The sequence below is a fragment of the Chelonus insularis genome, unplaced genomic scaffold (genome assembly GCF_013357705.1).
Source record: "Chelonus insularis isolate UGA/USDA-ARS -01 unplaced genomic scaffold, ASM1335770v1 contig_281_pilon, whole genome shotgun sequence".
Lineage (NCBI taxonomy): Eukaryota > Metazoa > Arthropoda > Insecta > Hymenoptera > Braconidae > Chelonus > Chelonus insularis.
This window is the reverse complement of record NW_023276466.1, coordinates 3,545-21,690: the sequence shown is the minus strand read 5'-3', so window position 1 is coordinate 21,690 and position 18,146 is coordinate 3,545. Positions and strand designations below refer to the sequence as shown.

Here is an 18,146-nt window from a genome sequence, read left to right as displayed (position 1 = left end):
TTGAATCGCTTGAATATAAATATACCGCATAAAAATTTATTTACAATTTCACAAGATATTTTTGTCCTACATCGTATGCTTCATTAATAATTTCTATGACATTTCTGATCGCTAAGTTTTTGTTCATACGTCAGAATCTAAAAGCTATAGGATTTTCTATCTGCTGTATAAAGAAAAATGAGTCAGAAAAAATCAGAAAAAATTTAATTTCTTTTATTTTCAATCAAAAAAACTTGTATTCAATCAATCAATATCAGAAATAAATAAATAGTATCTTCTTCAGAATCACCTGAACTTCAATTTGAGGAAAAAAATATCAGTGCTCTGCAGTGGTCTGGGTGCGACCTGAAAGGTCCACACGACCAACTTCCCAGTGGAAAAAATGAAAAAACACCTTGAATAGAACCCGTTTCCAATTGTTTACAACAGATCTTATTGTTATAAACAAAAAGAGTGAGTTTCTGTTTATGTGATACGGTTGGTAGCTTTTTTCTGATATTACGCTTCGGAAGAATTCAAATATATCGCATGGATCTCTTTTTTCATCATTTATAACAAATTTAATTGTTGTGAACAAAAAAGCATGTTTTCATTTATGTCATACAATTAGTAACTTTTTTTCAGTAAAATAAAAAATTACACGTCAGTAGAACACAAATATGTTGCATAGATCTTGTTTTCCATTCTTTATAACAAATGGAATTGTTATAAACGGACTGAGTGTGTTTTTATTCATTTGATATGGTTAGTTACTTCATTTCAGTAAAAGAAAAAATCGTGCGTTAGAAGAATTTAAATATACCTTATATATCCTTTTTTTCATTATTCATAACTAATTTCATTGTTATATACGAAAAAAGTATGTTTTCATTTATGTCATACGGTTGGTAACATTTTTTTAGTAAAAGAGAAAATTATGCGTTAAAAGTACTTATATATATAGCATGGATCCCTATTTTTAATGTTTATAACAATTTAAAATTTTTGATTTGAATATTACCATGATCAATGATCATTTTTCAGTAGCAATGTTCAATTGTTATGAACACAATTCCATATTATTAACAATTATTATTGACTCTTATAGCGTCTTTAATGCTGTTTTCTCAATCCTGACACGAGTTTAAAATTCTTTCATGGCTGATTTTGTTTTTAGAAAATTTTTTTCGATGAAATATTGTCATCATATTTTCATATTAGTATTCTAATCATTTGATATTCATATTTTTTAAAAGATTTTGAAATTTTGTTTAAAAGATGGTATAATTTATAGATTGCAAAATTCAGGTCGTTTTCCATTTTTGCTAGTTTTTTGGTTTTACGAAAAAAACGGCTTGACCGATTTTGCTGAAAATCTAATCAGTTCTAAGTTACGTAATTACAAGTCGAATGCAATTGGTCCCACATCGATAATCGACCATGAAAATTCTGAACGAACGTACGCACATACGTACATACATACACCCAGATGTCCACTGGAAAACGATCGTATTCGAATCAGGGGACCTTAAGGATGTATAAGGATGAAACTTATAATCGAGTTTTACCCTGAAAATTTGCATATAACTAGGACAATATGACTTACATCCACTATGTAATTTTTAGGGTAGCTAACCGACTGTTTTTGAAAAATAATTGATTTTGAAAATCGACTAAAAATGGATTAGGCTTATGGAAGAATAGGCACTACTTACACTATATTGATATTTATATTAATAAATCAGTTGGCTAGCATAAAAAAAAACTATAAACAATATAATTCGATAATGGAAAAAAATATTGGTACTATGGAAAAATTGTTTGCCCGACTATATTTAAAGAAAAATGATTCTAAACTTTTTTTTTTATCAGAAACCACCATGAGTTCCTTGATAACTTTACGCTTGGCAACGTTGTAATTGTCGTGAATGGATACAGCGAATAAAAACGCTTTCTATTGGTTGTAAGCAGAGAGCGGAAAACTCAAAAACTTAAAACCGTAAATAGTTTATTTCCAATTTGATTTTCTAATTTTTTTTTAAATTTATTATCACATAAATGTTATAATTAAGTTATAATAATTTATTTAAAAATATAAATAAACTTTATAAGTTTTAGATACTTTTTTAAAAAAGTAAAAATAATGGAATAAGAATAATAAATTATGGATGAATGAGTAACATCATATATCACTTGAAACATTCATATAATAAAAATATAATATAATAAAAGTAAATAACTAATCATTTAATCTGCAAAATATCACGTGTCATAATAAGTTATTCACTAATTTCAATCAGTCTTGTTATCATTGCATTGATTATTGCCTTCGATTTTGTCACACGTGGCTTACCACCTACATCTTGACCTAATAAAATTGTAATGCCTGTGTTTCCATTTGTTGCATATGTTTCCTTCAACTTTTTTAATGAAATACCAGCCTCTGCTATTTTTTTGATCATTTCTGAAGAGAGATCTCTTTTTTTTTCATTATCTAACTTTAATTCTTTTTTTTGGTGACTGTAAAATAGAAAGTTCTGGTGTCAAAGATGTTACAATAGCTGATCTACGTTTTGCATATTGAAAATATAGAATTGATAGAACACTTGATTACAAATCATCAACTGACAAATTAATTTCAGTGTTAAACATCAATTTCTGCAACATTGTTACATCACCTATGGCGTTATGAGCTTTTACAATCTCATCATTATTTAAATAATCTTTTGCTAATTCCACAGGTCCAAAACCTAACTTCGATGACTTGCGTTCTAGTAGTTTTTTTTTAAACAAAGGATAACTATCACAGAATCCATAAATAATATTACTAAATCTAGCTAATAATAATTTTTAAAAATTTTTGTCACAATAATTAATATTTGTCTTCGAATAATTAATTAAAACGGCGCACCAAAACTGAACATTTCACCGGAATGCCAAAAATGGTCAGTTTTTGGTGCACGCGTATAGACCCGAGTCGAAATTTAACTTGTATCTAGAGTCCCATGAGTTCCTAAATAGCGTTTTTAAATATAATGTAGACCCGATAAGTCCTCAGAAAATATTTTTAGATATACACTGAGTCTTGTAGGTCTTATTGAAAAATTTTTAGATGTAAACTGGGTAATAAGTTCTATCGAAAAATTTTTAAAAATAATTAGGTTCCAATAGATCCCTACAAAATATTTTAAATATAAATTGAACCTGATAGGTCCTTGCAAGAAATTTTGAATGCTATTTGAACCCAATAGGATATTCCAATAAATTTTTCCTGTCTTTCAGTTGATTGGAAAAGCATTTTCGCATTTATAATTATTTTCATAAAATGAAATGGATCAGGAAAGATTTTTCGCAATCAATCGAATACTTTACAATACAGAAAATTTATCTTAATTCTTTATTATTAAAAGGTACTGCTGCATACATAAAATTTTCTATTTTCATATCAATACAGACACGCTAAATTTCTGATATTGGAATAATTACAAAATCTTCAATTTCATAGAATTTATCTATATAGAGACAATCTGTCAAGTTTGTGACATTCGAAAGAATAGAAATCATTCAGCTATTTATCGAAAAAAAAATCAAGTCATATTTCTAGACAATTCTTAGTAAATTCAAGTAATCGAATTCAAATTCATTTCGCATTGCATGATACACATTCAGCCCTGACGACAGTCAGGAGGAGTTCAGGAGCCCAGACGAGCAAGTTGATGAGCCAGATCTCCAGCCACAACGGAGATCAACTACTGAGAGCACCATCCAGACAATCACACCACCGAATCCAGGTCTACCCATTCAATTGACCTTCAAAATTAGGTCTCAAATGGCTCGGCTACGCTTAGCCCAGTCATTCACTCAACAAATCACGGATCAACAAAAGAAAATCACCGAAGAAGAAAGACTCTCGCTGGAAAAACAACTCACAGCATTGCACGAGTCTTTTAATTCAGAAGATCAAGTGCTTGAGAAGGTTTGCCCACCATCCCAGCTTCATCATCCGTACATTGTGAAGGATGTCTTTGAGACATCAGTCTCAGACTTCTTCATGATATCTGCTAAAGTAGCTTCCAAATTTGAGTCCATGATAGCCAATCAACACGGTCTGGATGAGGTAATCAAGTTCAATTATCTTATCTCTTCAGCCAGTTTGCTGAGTCTAAAATAGCTGCACTGCATTCAGCCAAGATCTTATCCTTAATCACCATCGTAGACAATTCACTGGACTCACTTCGATTACTAGGACAATCAACTGAAAATTGAGATACAATTCTCATTTTTCACATTCTCAAACATCTTGATCAGCATACTCGTGAGCTCTGGGAAACTTAAGATAACGATCTTGAGCGAATGCCTACATATTCAGAGTTTCATGACTTCTATCGGCTCGAATCCGTACGTTGGAGAAATTAGAGCCACGAATCAAATCAGACAATCAACAACGCTCATCACATTCAACTACCAGTGAACGTAGATTCATTCGTGACTGCTGTAATGGTGGTCACGTCATCGTAGTCTGACCAGAGTACAGGGCTTTGCCTCTCGAACAACGATTGAGGACTGTAGAAAGTAAAAAACTGTGCAGAAACTGTCTTGGAAGACACAACACACCGGCTTGCACCAACAAGAACAGATGTAAGGAGTGCAACTCCAAACATCATACAATGTTCCATTCACTACTCTTCAGACAATCATCAGGCAGCAACAATCAAGCGTCTTCCAGGACACAATCATCACAACAATCATCATCAGACACTCAGCCTTCAACTTCACAGCAGTGAAGAGACGAAGCAGTCCTCGAAGAACATTCAAATAATTCACAGTCATTCAAGCTTGCCGATGGACTTGCTCTGGAGGGTCAAACTGACTGGATGACCTTAGCACATGGGGTTTCGGCCTCAGGAGGGTTGAGGGTTCAGTTGGAATGGTCCAAAGGACAAGTTCAGAAGCAGCAATATCATCTAGGACAATCAAAAGGTCAGAATGACCACAAGACAATCAATCAACATTCAACTAGTAGTGCTAATAGCACACAAAATCAACAATCAAGTGACGTTAATTCAATTCTACCTAATAGACAATCGACGATGAGAGCAATCTGCTCAAATGAAACTATTCCAAGTCATCTACAAGATGATCATTCAACGCTGTTAGCAACAGCAAAAGTCAGAGCCAATTCACATTCAGGGAGTTACATTGCACGAGCTCATAGATCCTGGATCAGAGCTAACATTAATCACTTCTCATCTAGCCAACCTGCTGCAACTGAGAAAACACCATCAGACAATCAACATAAGAGGAGTGGGAAGCTCTAAGCTCACTCAAACAAAAGGTGTAATATTCTGCGAGCTACAGTCATCATCATCCAGTCATTCAGTATACATTCGAGCTCATATAATGAAATAGTCGACAGCTTTAATTCCAAAAGTGCCATGTAATTATCCCAACAATCATTGGCCTCATCTCAACGGATTACACTAGCTGATCCAACATTCCATAATCAATAGACATTCTACTTGGAGCTGACTTTTATGGACAAATCATAAAACAAAATATATAATTCTCCAACAGCTCCTATAGCTCAACTTTCGATCTTTGCTTGGCTAATTCTTGGTCCAGTAGCACCAAATTCATCAGTCAATCACTATCATATTCATCATGCTACCATAATCAAGAACCATGAAGACATTCAAGAGTTGCTAACACAATTCTGGGTCTAAGAAGAAGTTCCTATGTCAAATCAACATCAATTATCATCCTTGGACGAACAATGTGAAGATTTCTTCCAATCAACTCACTCTAGACACTTATCAGGACGATACATTGTCAGAATTCCACTCATCTGTTCACCTGCAGCTCTTGGAGACTCCTATACAACTGCGTATCGATGCTTGAAACGTCAGTTGAGGAGATTAACCAGCGAGACTGAATACAGCAATCTCTATAGACAATTCATGAAGGAATACGAAGAACTTGGTCATATGAGACCTGCTCCAACGATCAATCAAGAATCTCAAGACATTCATCCATACTTTCTTCCTCATCATGGGGTTTTAAGACCAAGCAGCACTACCACCAAGCTTAGAGTCGTCTTCAATGGATCCAGCCCGAGCTCAACTAGAATCTCATTGAATGACATCACTCATACTGGAGCAAAAATTCAATTAGACATTTTTGACGTACTTCTTTGGGTTCGTCAACATCAATACGTATTCGCAACTGACATAACAAAAATGTATCGTCGAATAATGTTTCATCATGAAGATTGGAAGCTTTAACAAATTCTTTGGCTAGACAATCACAACAAAATCATTCCATATCAACTCACAACAGTAACCTACGGCATTAGATCAGCTCCTTATCTAGCAGTTAATGTGTTACGGGGCGGCTTCCCCGGGAATGTTATTCAGTGTATATTGTGTACCTGTTAGTGCTGAAAATAAAGATATTATATTTTTTATAAAACCTGACTTCCGTTTGCTCTGTTCCGGCACAATCATCCCTATCTTTAAACGGTTAGGTTAATTCACAAGTTGAGATTTTCTCAGTAGTAATTATTTAGTTTAGGTTGCTAAATTATGCTGATTAATTTGATATATATAAGGGGCGCGGAAAACATTCCTTCACATACTTTTTCAAGGTTGAAAGTTCGATAATAACGTGCATTAGATTTTATCTCAGTAGTACTCTATTCGATCATAATGATGTTTACATTTTTTTGTTATTGTCTGCTTCTATGATTTGCTTCAAAAATTTAGAAATATGATAAATATTTCATCAGTTGAAATATTGAAGCGAATATGATCACCCAATATCAATTTTTAGAGCTCGCTGGTGATCGCAATAAATTAATCGATTTTTTAATTGATCAAAAAGTGCTAAGAGGTGAAATAATATGTACAGGGTGTGGTTCATTGCTTTCTATAAATCGCAAGTCTTTATCTTTCCGTTATACCTATAGTTATTATCAAGTACATCACAAACAACGGCGTCGCAGAGGTCGCTGTCCATTTTCTTTAAGTGCACTAACGGGTACATGGTTCCATGGAATGCATATTGACATTCAACATGCGTGCAGAATAGTCGCATATTTTTTGTATCACCGATCTCCACATCAGGCCAAATTGGAAGAAGATTTCAATGTTTCATCAGCTACCGCTGTTGATTGGAGTTCGTATTGTCGAGAGGTTTATATCATTCATTTTATCGAGTTTAATGGACGATCATGTTACCTAAGATTTGTGTTCGTTTTTCAAGGTTTGTGAGTTTTGGGTAAACCGAACGTCAAAAAGAATTGGCGATGAAGGGCACATTGTGCAGGTGGATGAAGCGCATTTTGGTAAAAGAAAATACCACAAGGGCCGTATCATTTGAGGAACGTGAGTGTTTGGAGGAATAGATCTGGCGACCAAGGAGCGCTTTATTCAGACTGTCACGAATAGAATAATGATAACATACCACGTTATGGAAGAAGTAGATCTCATTATCGTCAGTATTTTGGGGAATTTTTATTTAAAAGATATTATTCATATTCAAATAAAATTGAAGCATTTATGAAAGAAATTTCACGAATGTATCCTATAGAAATTGATGATTATTTGTACTGGTAAATAAATGATTATTGTTGGAAAATAATTGGTCATTATATTAGTCGTAACTAATTATATTTAATGTTGGAGAGGATTGAGGGTGAGGGATGGAGGAGGGGGTTGTTAAAAAGCTGGTCTAAATTTTCAGTGCCTAAAACAAGCCCATTATAGGCTCAAATTTTGAAGGAGCCTAATTGAAGCCCAAAAACATTTTCCAGGCCCACAACACGCTCAATTCGAGCCCAAAGATATTGACCAGGCCCATAACGCGCCCAAATCAGGCCTAGAACACGCCCCAATTGAAGCCCAAAAATATTTTCGAGGACTGAAACACGCCTAATTGAAGCCCAATAATATTTAAATAAATAACTAAATTAAATATATATATCGATGGACATAAAGTTGCGTTAGAAAGTAAGTAGTCAGATCTGGAAATTTCTATTTATGTTTGATCTGGTCTGATTGAATTAAACCACATAACATCAGATCTCAAACGATATATTGGTATTTCTTTACACATAATCACGTCAACTCATTCGAAAAAGTATGTCTGTAAAAATCTCAACAGATCTATTTTGATCAGACCGGATCTGATAGTTCTTCTGGAATTTCGAATAATATATATCGTATATTGCAACAGTTGAAATTTCATAACAATTAGTAACAAATGTATAAATTTTGAATGCTGAGATTTTTTTCGCAATTATGACGAAATTATTTCCACACAAGCTCTCTATCTACGAACCTTACATTAAAAGAAATCACAAGGAAGAAAAATATCTAACAGAAAAAAATAAAATGGAATACAGAAAAAGGACATAAATTGATAAATTATTCAATAAATTACCAAATATCAATAAATTTTTTCTTATAGATGAATCGAAACATTAATTAATAAAAGCCGCGACAAGTGTTCTGAAGCGTATTTCCTCCTTTCTTCTATATAGTGAGACAATGAGTCCACCAGTCTAGCTGTTGCCACCTATAACTGATGTCTCATAGCCCAGAATTTGCTCACTCACGAATTAAACTATTAATTTGTAATTTTTTAATGCCCGTAATGCGCCAGGAAGTTTTATACCAGACTTCCACTGGTTAATGGTACGTGAAATAAGTCAAGTAATTAACTGGCCTGCAAGCAGGACCTCTAGTTTATTTATAATAATAATTACAATTATTGAATTTAAGTTCGCAACTGTCGCGACTCTATTGCAGGTTACTGAAGAATCATACGCGGAACGTTCCAACGCCACACCACATACGATTACAAAATTAATTGACTTATTATAATTGACAGTAACAATTAAATTGAGCGTTATACTTAAGATGCTCTAACGTACAAAATCTCAGGGAGTATTTATGTTGGTCGTTATACGTTGTTTACAATTTATTGAGTCTGCCGTACACACGATAACAATGCGTGATCTTAGCCAGCAACGGTTTCTCGAACCTTCGAGTCTTTTGTTAAGTTGTGAGTTTAAGGCGTTAGTTACTCGAGAACAAAGTAAGGTATAGAGTAAATTACTAGAAGATAAGAAGATAGTCGAAATGACACGAAATCCATGCAAGAATTATAAGATGTAGATCAGGCTCACGCTTGTTGCGTCGTATCCGCCTCGTCGAATTCTCCGAATGGACGACGATAGCTTCTGCCGGTCTTTCTGGTTCCTCCAGACATCTGTTTTGCTCTCGCCCGAGATTTCTTGACAATGGTTCACAACTGAACTATTCTTCTTGCCAATGTTCACAACTGAACTATTCTTCTTGTAGTAATTCACCAACTTCGGTAACTTGATTGCGATGAGGCACTCTTACTTTTATTGTTACTTCTCGAGTGTCTCGCAGCTTGTTCTCTTGCTGCCGCACGATCTCCGTGTATCCCTACTAATCAATAATTTAGGGCAGTGGGGCCACTGCACGTTCCCTAATTGGGTCATCTGTTTTGAGGGATGTAATTCACGCCGTCGCCCGACGGCACCCGATGTTAATCGATTGCCCATTGCGAGCATTGACAGGCTGAGCGCGAGATCGCTACAATCCTCGTCTCAATAGCCAAAAACAATTCAAAAAATGATCTGCTACATATGACAATTAGCATAAAATCCTCAAAAGAAACATTAATTGATCGGTTCAAGAGAAGCTTTGTAAAAACAACAAATTTGATACTGATTCAAGAAAAGAAAAAAAATCTGATGCTGATTCAAGACAAAAAAATAAATCTGATTATGGTTTAACGGAAGATCGTAGATCTGATGAACGTTCAAAAGAAGATAGTAAATCTGATGAACTGTTAAAGAAACATCGTAAGCTTTATGAACTATCAGTATCAGAGAAGTTTTTTATAATATCTATTGATGAAAAACGAATGAACAATCTCCAAAAACAAGATTTAATTATATAATATCTGATGACGAAAAAAGAAATGAACGATCTCCAGATTCAAGGCCTAATTACATAAGATCTGATAAAGACGAAATAAATCAACCCCTGGAAATAGAAGATTACTTAAATCTAGCTAAGAATGCCGATCCTAGATGTAGCATTTTTCAAAAGGAAATAATCACAAACTTATTAATTATGATTTTATTATTTACACTTCAGTGGTTCAGTAAGGTAGTACGCTATTATTTTCTATGAATTAATCTCTCGCATACAATCAATAAAGTATATTTACTCCTTTTTTCACCGTCTTAATTGATTAAGATATCAGTTATCAAAATTATGTATCATATGTAACCCATACATATTATAGTTATTTTACAGCACACAAATGACCTAAAAGCTCATGATAATAAAAAAGCAGTCATATTCCAAATCACAGACTTTTCCCAGAAACTATTCAGAGTTTTTCCAAAAATTTATTTCCATACGGAAAGCCAATTTCCTAGACATTCAATTATCATTCAGTGATTCTTGATTAACATTCTGTTATTATTCAGTAACTTGTAAGTGACATTCATTCAGTTTTAGTGACTACGACTTGTACAGTGTAATTATTGTTCATTAATAGTACTTCTAAATAAAGATTAAAGCCCCGTCTACAATAGGACATTAGACATTAAACTTTAGGAATAAGAAACAAAACTTAGTCCGTGGGAACGGAACATTAAACACTATCGGAAACATAAGCGGAAATGTCAATGCTTCATTTAATGTATATGTGTACTTTAAATTTTATTTATGTACAGTGGTGATTTTTAAATTTATTCAAATACCTAGTGCAAATAATGAAGAAGAAATATATATTAGTGTATTTATGTGCGAAAATTTTATAAATAAATGCATTTTCATAATTCGAAAAAATAAATCATTAATTTTTATTGAATAAATGATTTTTATTAATTCAAAACAATTGATATTTTTGAAAAATAATCATTTGGATAAAATTGTGTATAAGCCTGATACGTAATTTTATTTAACTGAGTGTTAATTACATTATTACATCTCTTGAAAGGTATTGTATTATTATATTTCATTATAAATATAATAAATAATTATTTTGATATTTATTAGTTTCATCTAATTTACAGAACTGCTAATATAACGCATTGGATAGATATTCAACTCTAGAGATTCAACGAGTTCCTTTAGACTCTTTTTTATTACAAATGAGAATTCGATTTTGTCTTTGAAAGAACATGGAGCTTTGACAGAAAATGAATAACTTGCTTGTGTAACTTTTGTAACAATAATTAGAATTTATTTACATATATAAACTTCATTAAATACAAATAAAAATTGTATTCGTGTAAACACCATCGAACTTTAAATGGCTCAAAATTTTTTGTTAACGTTTTTCAAGCTGTGGTATATTTTGATCTAATCTCTCAAGTTTCTCATCACGATATTATGATTTCCACAAAGTGTTATCCCAATTTTGATCTCGATTAGAATTTTCTAGAAGCTTTTCCAAATGAAAATCTTGCAAAAATACCATCATCACTTTCACTTCCATATGCACCAATATCCCACCAGAACTAAATATTGTTTTTTTAAATTGTGAATTATTAATGTTGATGATGAAGCATATTTTAAATACTAAGAAAAATAAAAACAAACGTTCCAGAAAGTGGTGGGTACATCCCATTAATCAGCAACGACAAAAATTAGGACATTTCAACACTCTCTTTCAGGAATTAAAAAACTTTCCTGATAAATTTTTTAATTATACCAGAATGACTTAGCAATCATTTTATGAATTATTAGAAGAAGTATCTCCATATCTGACCAAAAATAGTCGTCGTCAATCTATCTCAGCAGAACATCGGTTGCTAATAACATTGAGGTATATATTTTTCAGACTTGTAAAAAATACCTTCTGAAAAGTATTCAAATACAAATACAAATACTTGGCTTGAGATTTTCTATCGGAAAACATATTTGCATTATTACGATTATTATAACAACTTGATCGTCCTTAATGTTGAAGTTAAGAAAAAATGTATTAAGGTAGTGTCGCCGAAGATGGCCCGGCTCCTAGGATAGCCCACTTTTATTTTGAAATTTCGCGGGTTTATGCTACTAGTACCATAGACAATAGTGTTGTCTATGGTACCGCGAAATTTTAAATTAAAAGTGGGCTATCCTAGGAGCCGGGCCATCTTCAGCGACACTACCTTATTGCAAATCATTTTTCAAATAAAAAATGTCCTTTAGGTATTTAGCTACAGGTGATGAAGTATCATCTCAGGCAGTCGAATATCGTATTGGAAGATCAACACATCATTCAATTATTAATGAGACGTGTGCTGTGTTGGCCCAAGTTTTAATGCCAAAATATATCAAAGCTCCAGATAGTGATCAATGGAAAGCTATTTCTGATGGTTTTTATCAAAATGGAACATGCCTAATCGTATTGGTGCCATTGACGGAAAACATATTGAAATAATTGCTCCACCTAAATCAAGAACCATGTGCTACAATTATAAAAAAACATTTAGTACCGTACTCTTGGCAGTGTGTGATCATGAATATAAATTTACCTTTGTTGATATTGGTGCATATGGAAGTGAAAGTGATGATGGTATTTTTGCAAGATTTATTATATTTATAATGAAATATAATAATACAATACCTTTCAAGAGATGTAATAATGTAATTAACACTCAGTTAAATAAAATTACGAATCAGGCTTATACACAATTTTATCCAAATGATTATTTTTCAAAAATATCAATTGTTTTGAATTAATAAAAATCATTTATTCAATAAAAATTAATGATTTATTTTTCGAATTATGAAAATGCATTTATTTATAAAATTTTCGCACATAAATACACTAATATATATTTCTTCTTCATTATTTGCACTAGGTATTTGAATAAATTTAAAAATCACCACTGTACATAAATAAAATTTAAAGTACACATATACATTAAATGAAGCATTGACATTTCCGCTTATGTTTCCGATAGTGTTTAATGTTCCGTTCCCACGGACTAAGTTTTGTTTCTTATTCCTAAAGTTTAATGTCTACCCTGGTTAAACAATCCGATAAAATCTTATAAAAAAAAAGTTATAAGAATCAATCCGAAAATTGCATGAGAAAAAGCACACTTTTTATAAGAATCCATTAGGCATTTTCTTATAAATTCTTAAAAAAAGTGTTAAATTTCTCATGCAATTTTCGGATTTATTCTTATAACTTAATAAGAATCTTTTGGAAAGTACTATTTTATTTTCTTACAAATTCTTACATAAACTGCGACATTTCTCATGCAATTTTCGGATTGATTCTCATGACTTTATAAGAATCTTTTGGAAAATACTATTTTATTTTCTTACAAATTCTAACATAAACTGCGACATTTCTCATGCAATTTTCGGATCTATATTATAGATTTTTGAACAATCTTATACAAAAGATATGTTTTCATACTGATAATTATATGAGATTTTATAAGAACTATTCGTATCATACGAATAGTTGTATTTTATAAGATTATGTAAGAGCCTCTTGCATCGTTTTCTATAGGAATCTATCGGTAAGTATTATGCATTTTTGGATTGTATTTTATAAGATTATGTAAGAACCTCTTGCATCGTTTTCTATAGGAATCTATCGGTAAGTATTATGCATTTTTGGATTGTATTTTATAAGATTATGTAAGAACCTCTTGCATCGTTTTCTATAGGAATCTATCGGTAAGTATTATGCATTTTCGGATTGTATTTTATAAGATTATGTAGGAACCTCTTGCATCGTTTTCTATAGGAATTTATTGGCAATTATCAAACATGAATGAATAAAACGATTGTTTAAACATAAGAATGTTTTTGTGTATTAACTTATATTACTTAACATTTATCATTATTTTCCATATCGCTGAAACCACTTGTTTCTTCCTCGTTGGAATTTTCACTTTTGACATCAGTGTCATTTTTTGGTTCCATCTCCTCTCCGGTTTCCCTTTTTTCAATCACATCACCATCATCTTCTTTTCTCTCTCTTTATTTTCTTCTACTTTTTCTTCTCCATCAAAATCAGCGCTATCTTCTGCTTCTTTTTCTGTATCTACTTCTTCTCTGTTTTCTTCATTAATATTAGAATTATCTCCTGTTTCCTCTTCTTTTTCTGCATTTTTTGATTTTTTATCTTCTACGGTTGTTGTCTTTTTATTTTCTTTCCCTTTTTTTTTAAGATCCGCAAGTAACAATGCTATCACCGATCTTAAGCGGGCTATGGTCTGGTCTTTTTTTATTTGAGACATTTTTTTATGTCTGATTGATAAATAATGCTCCAACACATCTGAAATGAAATTAAACAGATCATTGCACCATTTACACGTTATTTTTATCTTTAAAAAAAATATCTCATGTCTATTATCTAAAATCTCAGATAAGTTTAATTCAATATTTCTTTACTACACAAAGCTTTTCCTAGGATCGTTACTTACCTCTTATTGCATTAATTTTTGTGCCTGAAAGTCCTTGGACTTGCATATCAACATTTTCTAATTCTTTTTTTTTTTGTTTTTATTCGAAGGTCTGCCAGATACTGTGCTACTGACGAGTTCTTCAGCGGAGAATAAAGCTCTACACAAATCACGAACAACCACACCGGGTGAGGAATTTGCCATCACCATATCAAATGCTTCAGTACTAATCCATATGTCGTGTCCGATGTGGGTCGTTCCGTCTGTGACATTTGGAAAGCCAATCGGTGGCAAATTTTGAGTTGAAGTGGATGGACCATTAATATTATGGGAATATTCGCGAAATAAATCTGTGTGGAACAAAAAAAATTGTAACGGGTTTAATTCTTTAACTTAAATGTATATAATAATGAACGTATTGTAATCTTACTCAAAATCGATGTGATGTCACTGGCTATTTTATCCTGAATATTTGTTCTGCGATAATTTTATTTATTGTATGTTGGAGTGACTCATGTTTACGTTTTTCTGTTTGTAGTAGTTGTTTTAAAGTTTCAAACTCATTTTTTAGTTCTTTCATTTCACTCTTCATCCGATTATGTTCTGTCGCTGATATACCGTCGTTGGAATTTGTTTTCTGTTAAAAATAAAAAAAAAAAAATGCTTATTGATTATATTCAATGACTAATAATTTTCATATTGAATTTATTTAATGCAATAAATGTAATTGGCAATAAAAATAATAAATTTTCTTTTTTCTCCGTGTTTATATAACGAAATTTAACGTAAGAAGTTAATAAATAAAAAACAAATTTTTGGATCGTTTTGCATAAGTGTTAAAAGCCCTTTCCAATATATGCTTGATTCAGTGTAATAGTAAAATAGTAAATTAAAAAACTATAGATCATTATCAATGGAATAGACAAGTCTCTTTTATGAATGACATAATCAATCATTGTAGCAAAACATCTTTCAAGCAAATCCGAAGACTGCTTTATCAATTCACAAAAGAAGACAGGTATGAATACATAAAGAGGAGAATAAATATTTTTCTTATTTTAAAGCAAGTGTTGTCCTCTATAAGTTGAATAAATCTTTTTGTTCACGTGAAAATTGATTAGTATTAAAAAATTTAATTGAAATATTTCAAGTTTATCCAATGCTTAAAAAATCTGTGTGTGAAATGCCAATGAAAATTAATTCGGTATGCATAAGTATCATCATATTCTTGACCTTCAAGGTAGATGTTCATAAAAATGTGATGGATAAATCTTATATATTTCTGTAAGAATTCATTGGAAAAGATATTTGTATTTTTATAATTTAATTTTATAAGAATCGATAAGAATACATCCTATGAGTTTCTATAACGATTCATCAAAAAAATCGCTTTTTTCCATCTGTAACTCAGTTTTATAAGAATTCGTGAGAATGTATAATGTAAATATTTGCTCAAGTACGACTTCTACCATCGATTAAAAAAATTTATAATTTTTAATGAAATCTTATAGCAACTTATAAAATATATTTTTATACACTCATTGAGAATGTTATTTACATATGTCGTAATCTCTGATCAATTTTTTTGTCAGAGTTGTAACTGGTATGTTTCTACACTGATAGAAGAGATGTATTACTGTTAAAAAACGATTTTTTAATTATTAAAATTAATGTTTTTCAACTGTTAATAAATATTTTATAGTAGTAAAAAAGCCTTGGTTACAATGAACAAATCTTGTTTTATCGTAAAAAAATATTTCTTAACTGTTAAAAATATTTTTAACAATTCATAAACCGCGTTCGCAACGCCACCTACCTTTATAAACCAGAACTCATATTTATCAATAATCTAACTTTTTGTCTTATGCATATCTTTTATTAATTGGAATATGCATGAAATGGAACCAATTCCTAACTTCATTCTAATAGTATGTCATTTGATATTAAAAAAACCATATGATACACAATAAAATATGGATTGTATTGGTTACATTGTTAAGAAATATTTTTTGTACTGTAACAAGTCTACGTTTAATAGTTGAAATATGATTTTTTAACTGTTACAAAATATTTTTTAACAGTTGAAAAGCCTCCTTTACTATTACAAATTTCTTCTATCAGTGTAGAGGCCATTATGGTGTATTAAAATTGTGAATGTAAGATTATGCAGTTTAAATAATCAAGAGAAGCATACCAATAGAAAAGCAAAAATAAATGAAAAAAAGTCATCGGAAGCCATAAATTGATAGCTTTGAAAATTAATGCCGTCAAACCGATACATAATTCAATCGCATTATACTTACTTATCGTTGTTGATTAAACGTTGAGTATCGGAAGTAATTTTTTCGCATTCAGTAATCTATAAAAAAATTCGTCAGACAATGCTGAGAACATGGAGCATGTACATAAAAATATTGGTTCCAAACCATATGTATATTTCTGAAAATAATACTAATAATCTGATCAATATTTTCAGTAGTATGTAGCTTACAAACGAGAAACGTGTGATAAATGTATTGACAACACAAACAGGGGACACAAATGAAAATTCTAGCCCGACGATAATTGTATGTTATAATTTATGAAAAATTATTAGTACCAAATATTCCAATATTTTATATCTATTTTTGCAAGACTCTACATGTCAATATGCTATCAGATCCTATAAGAAGTTACTAGTAGATAATATTCATGACTCTATTACTCATTCTTGTAAGATTATATGAGAACATATTCAATAAGATCATACAAGATCTTATTAGTAAATAATATTTCAATATTTTCCTCCTAATCTTATAAGACCTTATCAAAGCAGATATTAGAAGATTGTATTAGAAATTAATGGTGCTAGATGCTTTAATATTTAATTTTTATTTTTGTTCTGTAAGATTTTTTATTTTTATGAAACTATTATCTACTTTTGTACGATTTTACATGTACCTAGTTCCGTCAGATGCTATGACAAAATATGTTATCAAGTCCTAAAGAATCTAATTAATAAATTTATATCAATACGTTTTATAAATATACTAGCTAGTGTTATTAAATTATACGAGAACCTATGCTATTAGATTTGTAATAACATATCAACCAACAATATTCATCAACATTCATATCCTATCACTATGTTTATAAACTACTATAGTAGATTCCTCTTCATTATTTATTTCCATTAATACAATTTCTGTACTTTTATTTGTAATTTCCAAAATAATAACATGTAAAATATGAAAACGCGAATAATCATATTCATGTTATATTAATTGCGGTTTTTCAAAAAATTCACCATAACTATACTATTTATTTAAATTCTGTTATCACTATGATAATAACGTTATGTATGTTTGATAAACACGATATACCATAAAATCTAACATTATTTAATATTCATCAGAGATAATCTGATTACTTGTCATCAAAAGCTTTTTTTACATTGTAACATGTATTTTCTTTAGCAATAATACGTAACGTATTACTGCTCAGACGTATGACGCCTAGTTGAAAAGCTTACAATTTGATTATGTTTGGCATACATGTTGTTAAACATGTTGAATAACTCAAAAAAAATATATAATGAAACTCTGTTGTGAACAGTACTTACAGCAATATAATTTTTTCGTTGGACACTTTTCTCTACTTTGTCATTTTTTAATTGATCAACTATATGTCGTTTTAAAATTATAGTTGCTTTCTTAGCTTC

The 18,146-nt window shown here is 31.1% G+C and overlaps 2 protein-coding genes across 2 annotated transcripts; one reads left to right on the top strand and one right to left on the bottom strand.

The window, feature by feature from the left end:
• Positions 1 to 5,714: 5,714 nt before the first annotated feature.
• LOC118065256 (uncharacterized) lies at positions 5,715 to 6,260 on the top strand. Its single transcript, XM_035080427.1, has one exon. The coding sequence runs from the start codon at positions 5,715 to 5,717 to the stop codon at positions 6,258 to 6,260; it is 546 nt and encodes a 181-aa protein (XP_034936318.1).
• Positions 6,261 to 13,780: 7,520 nt separating this feature from the next.
• Positions 13,781 to 14,920, bottom strand: LOC118065257 (uncharacterized). Its single transcript, XM_035080428.1, has 3 exons — positions 14,877 to 14,920; positions 14,468 to 14,796; positions 13,781 to 14,319 (listed from the first exon to the last, which is right to left on the bottom strand). Exons 2-3 carry the CDS (start codon positions 14,511 to 14,513, stop codon positions 13,991 to 13,993), a joined length of 375 nt encoding a protein of 124 aa, XP_034936319.1. The 5' UTR covers positions 14,514 to 14,796; positions 14,877 to 14,920; the 3' UTR covers positions 13,781 to 13,990.
• Between the last annotated feature and the right edge of the window lie 3,226 nt (positions 14,921 to 18,146).

Bases quoted from the DNA above. Each gene is read 5' to 3' on its own strand.
- LOC118065256 (XM_035080427.1), top strand. From the start codon at position 5,715: ATGTCAAATCAACATCAATTATCATCCTTGGACGAACAATGTGAAGAT.
- LOC118065257 (XM_035080428.1), bottom strand. From the start codon at position 14,513: ATGCAAGTCCAAGGACTTTCAGGCACAAAAATTAATGCAATAAGAG. The intron at 14,320-14,467 runs GTAAGTAACGAT...ATTTCATTTCAG, and splicing joins AAAAATTAATGCAATAAGAG to ATGTGTTGGAGCATTATTTA.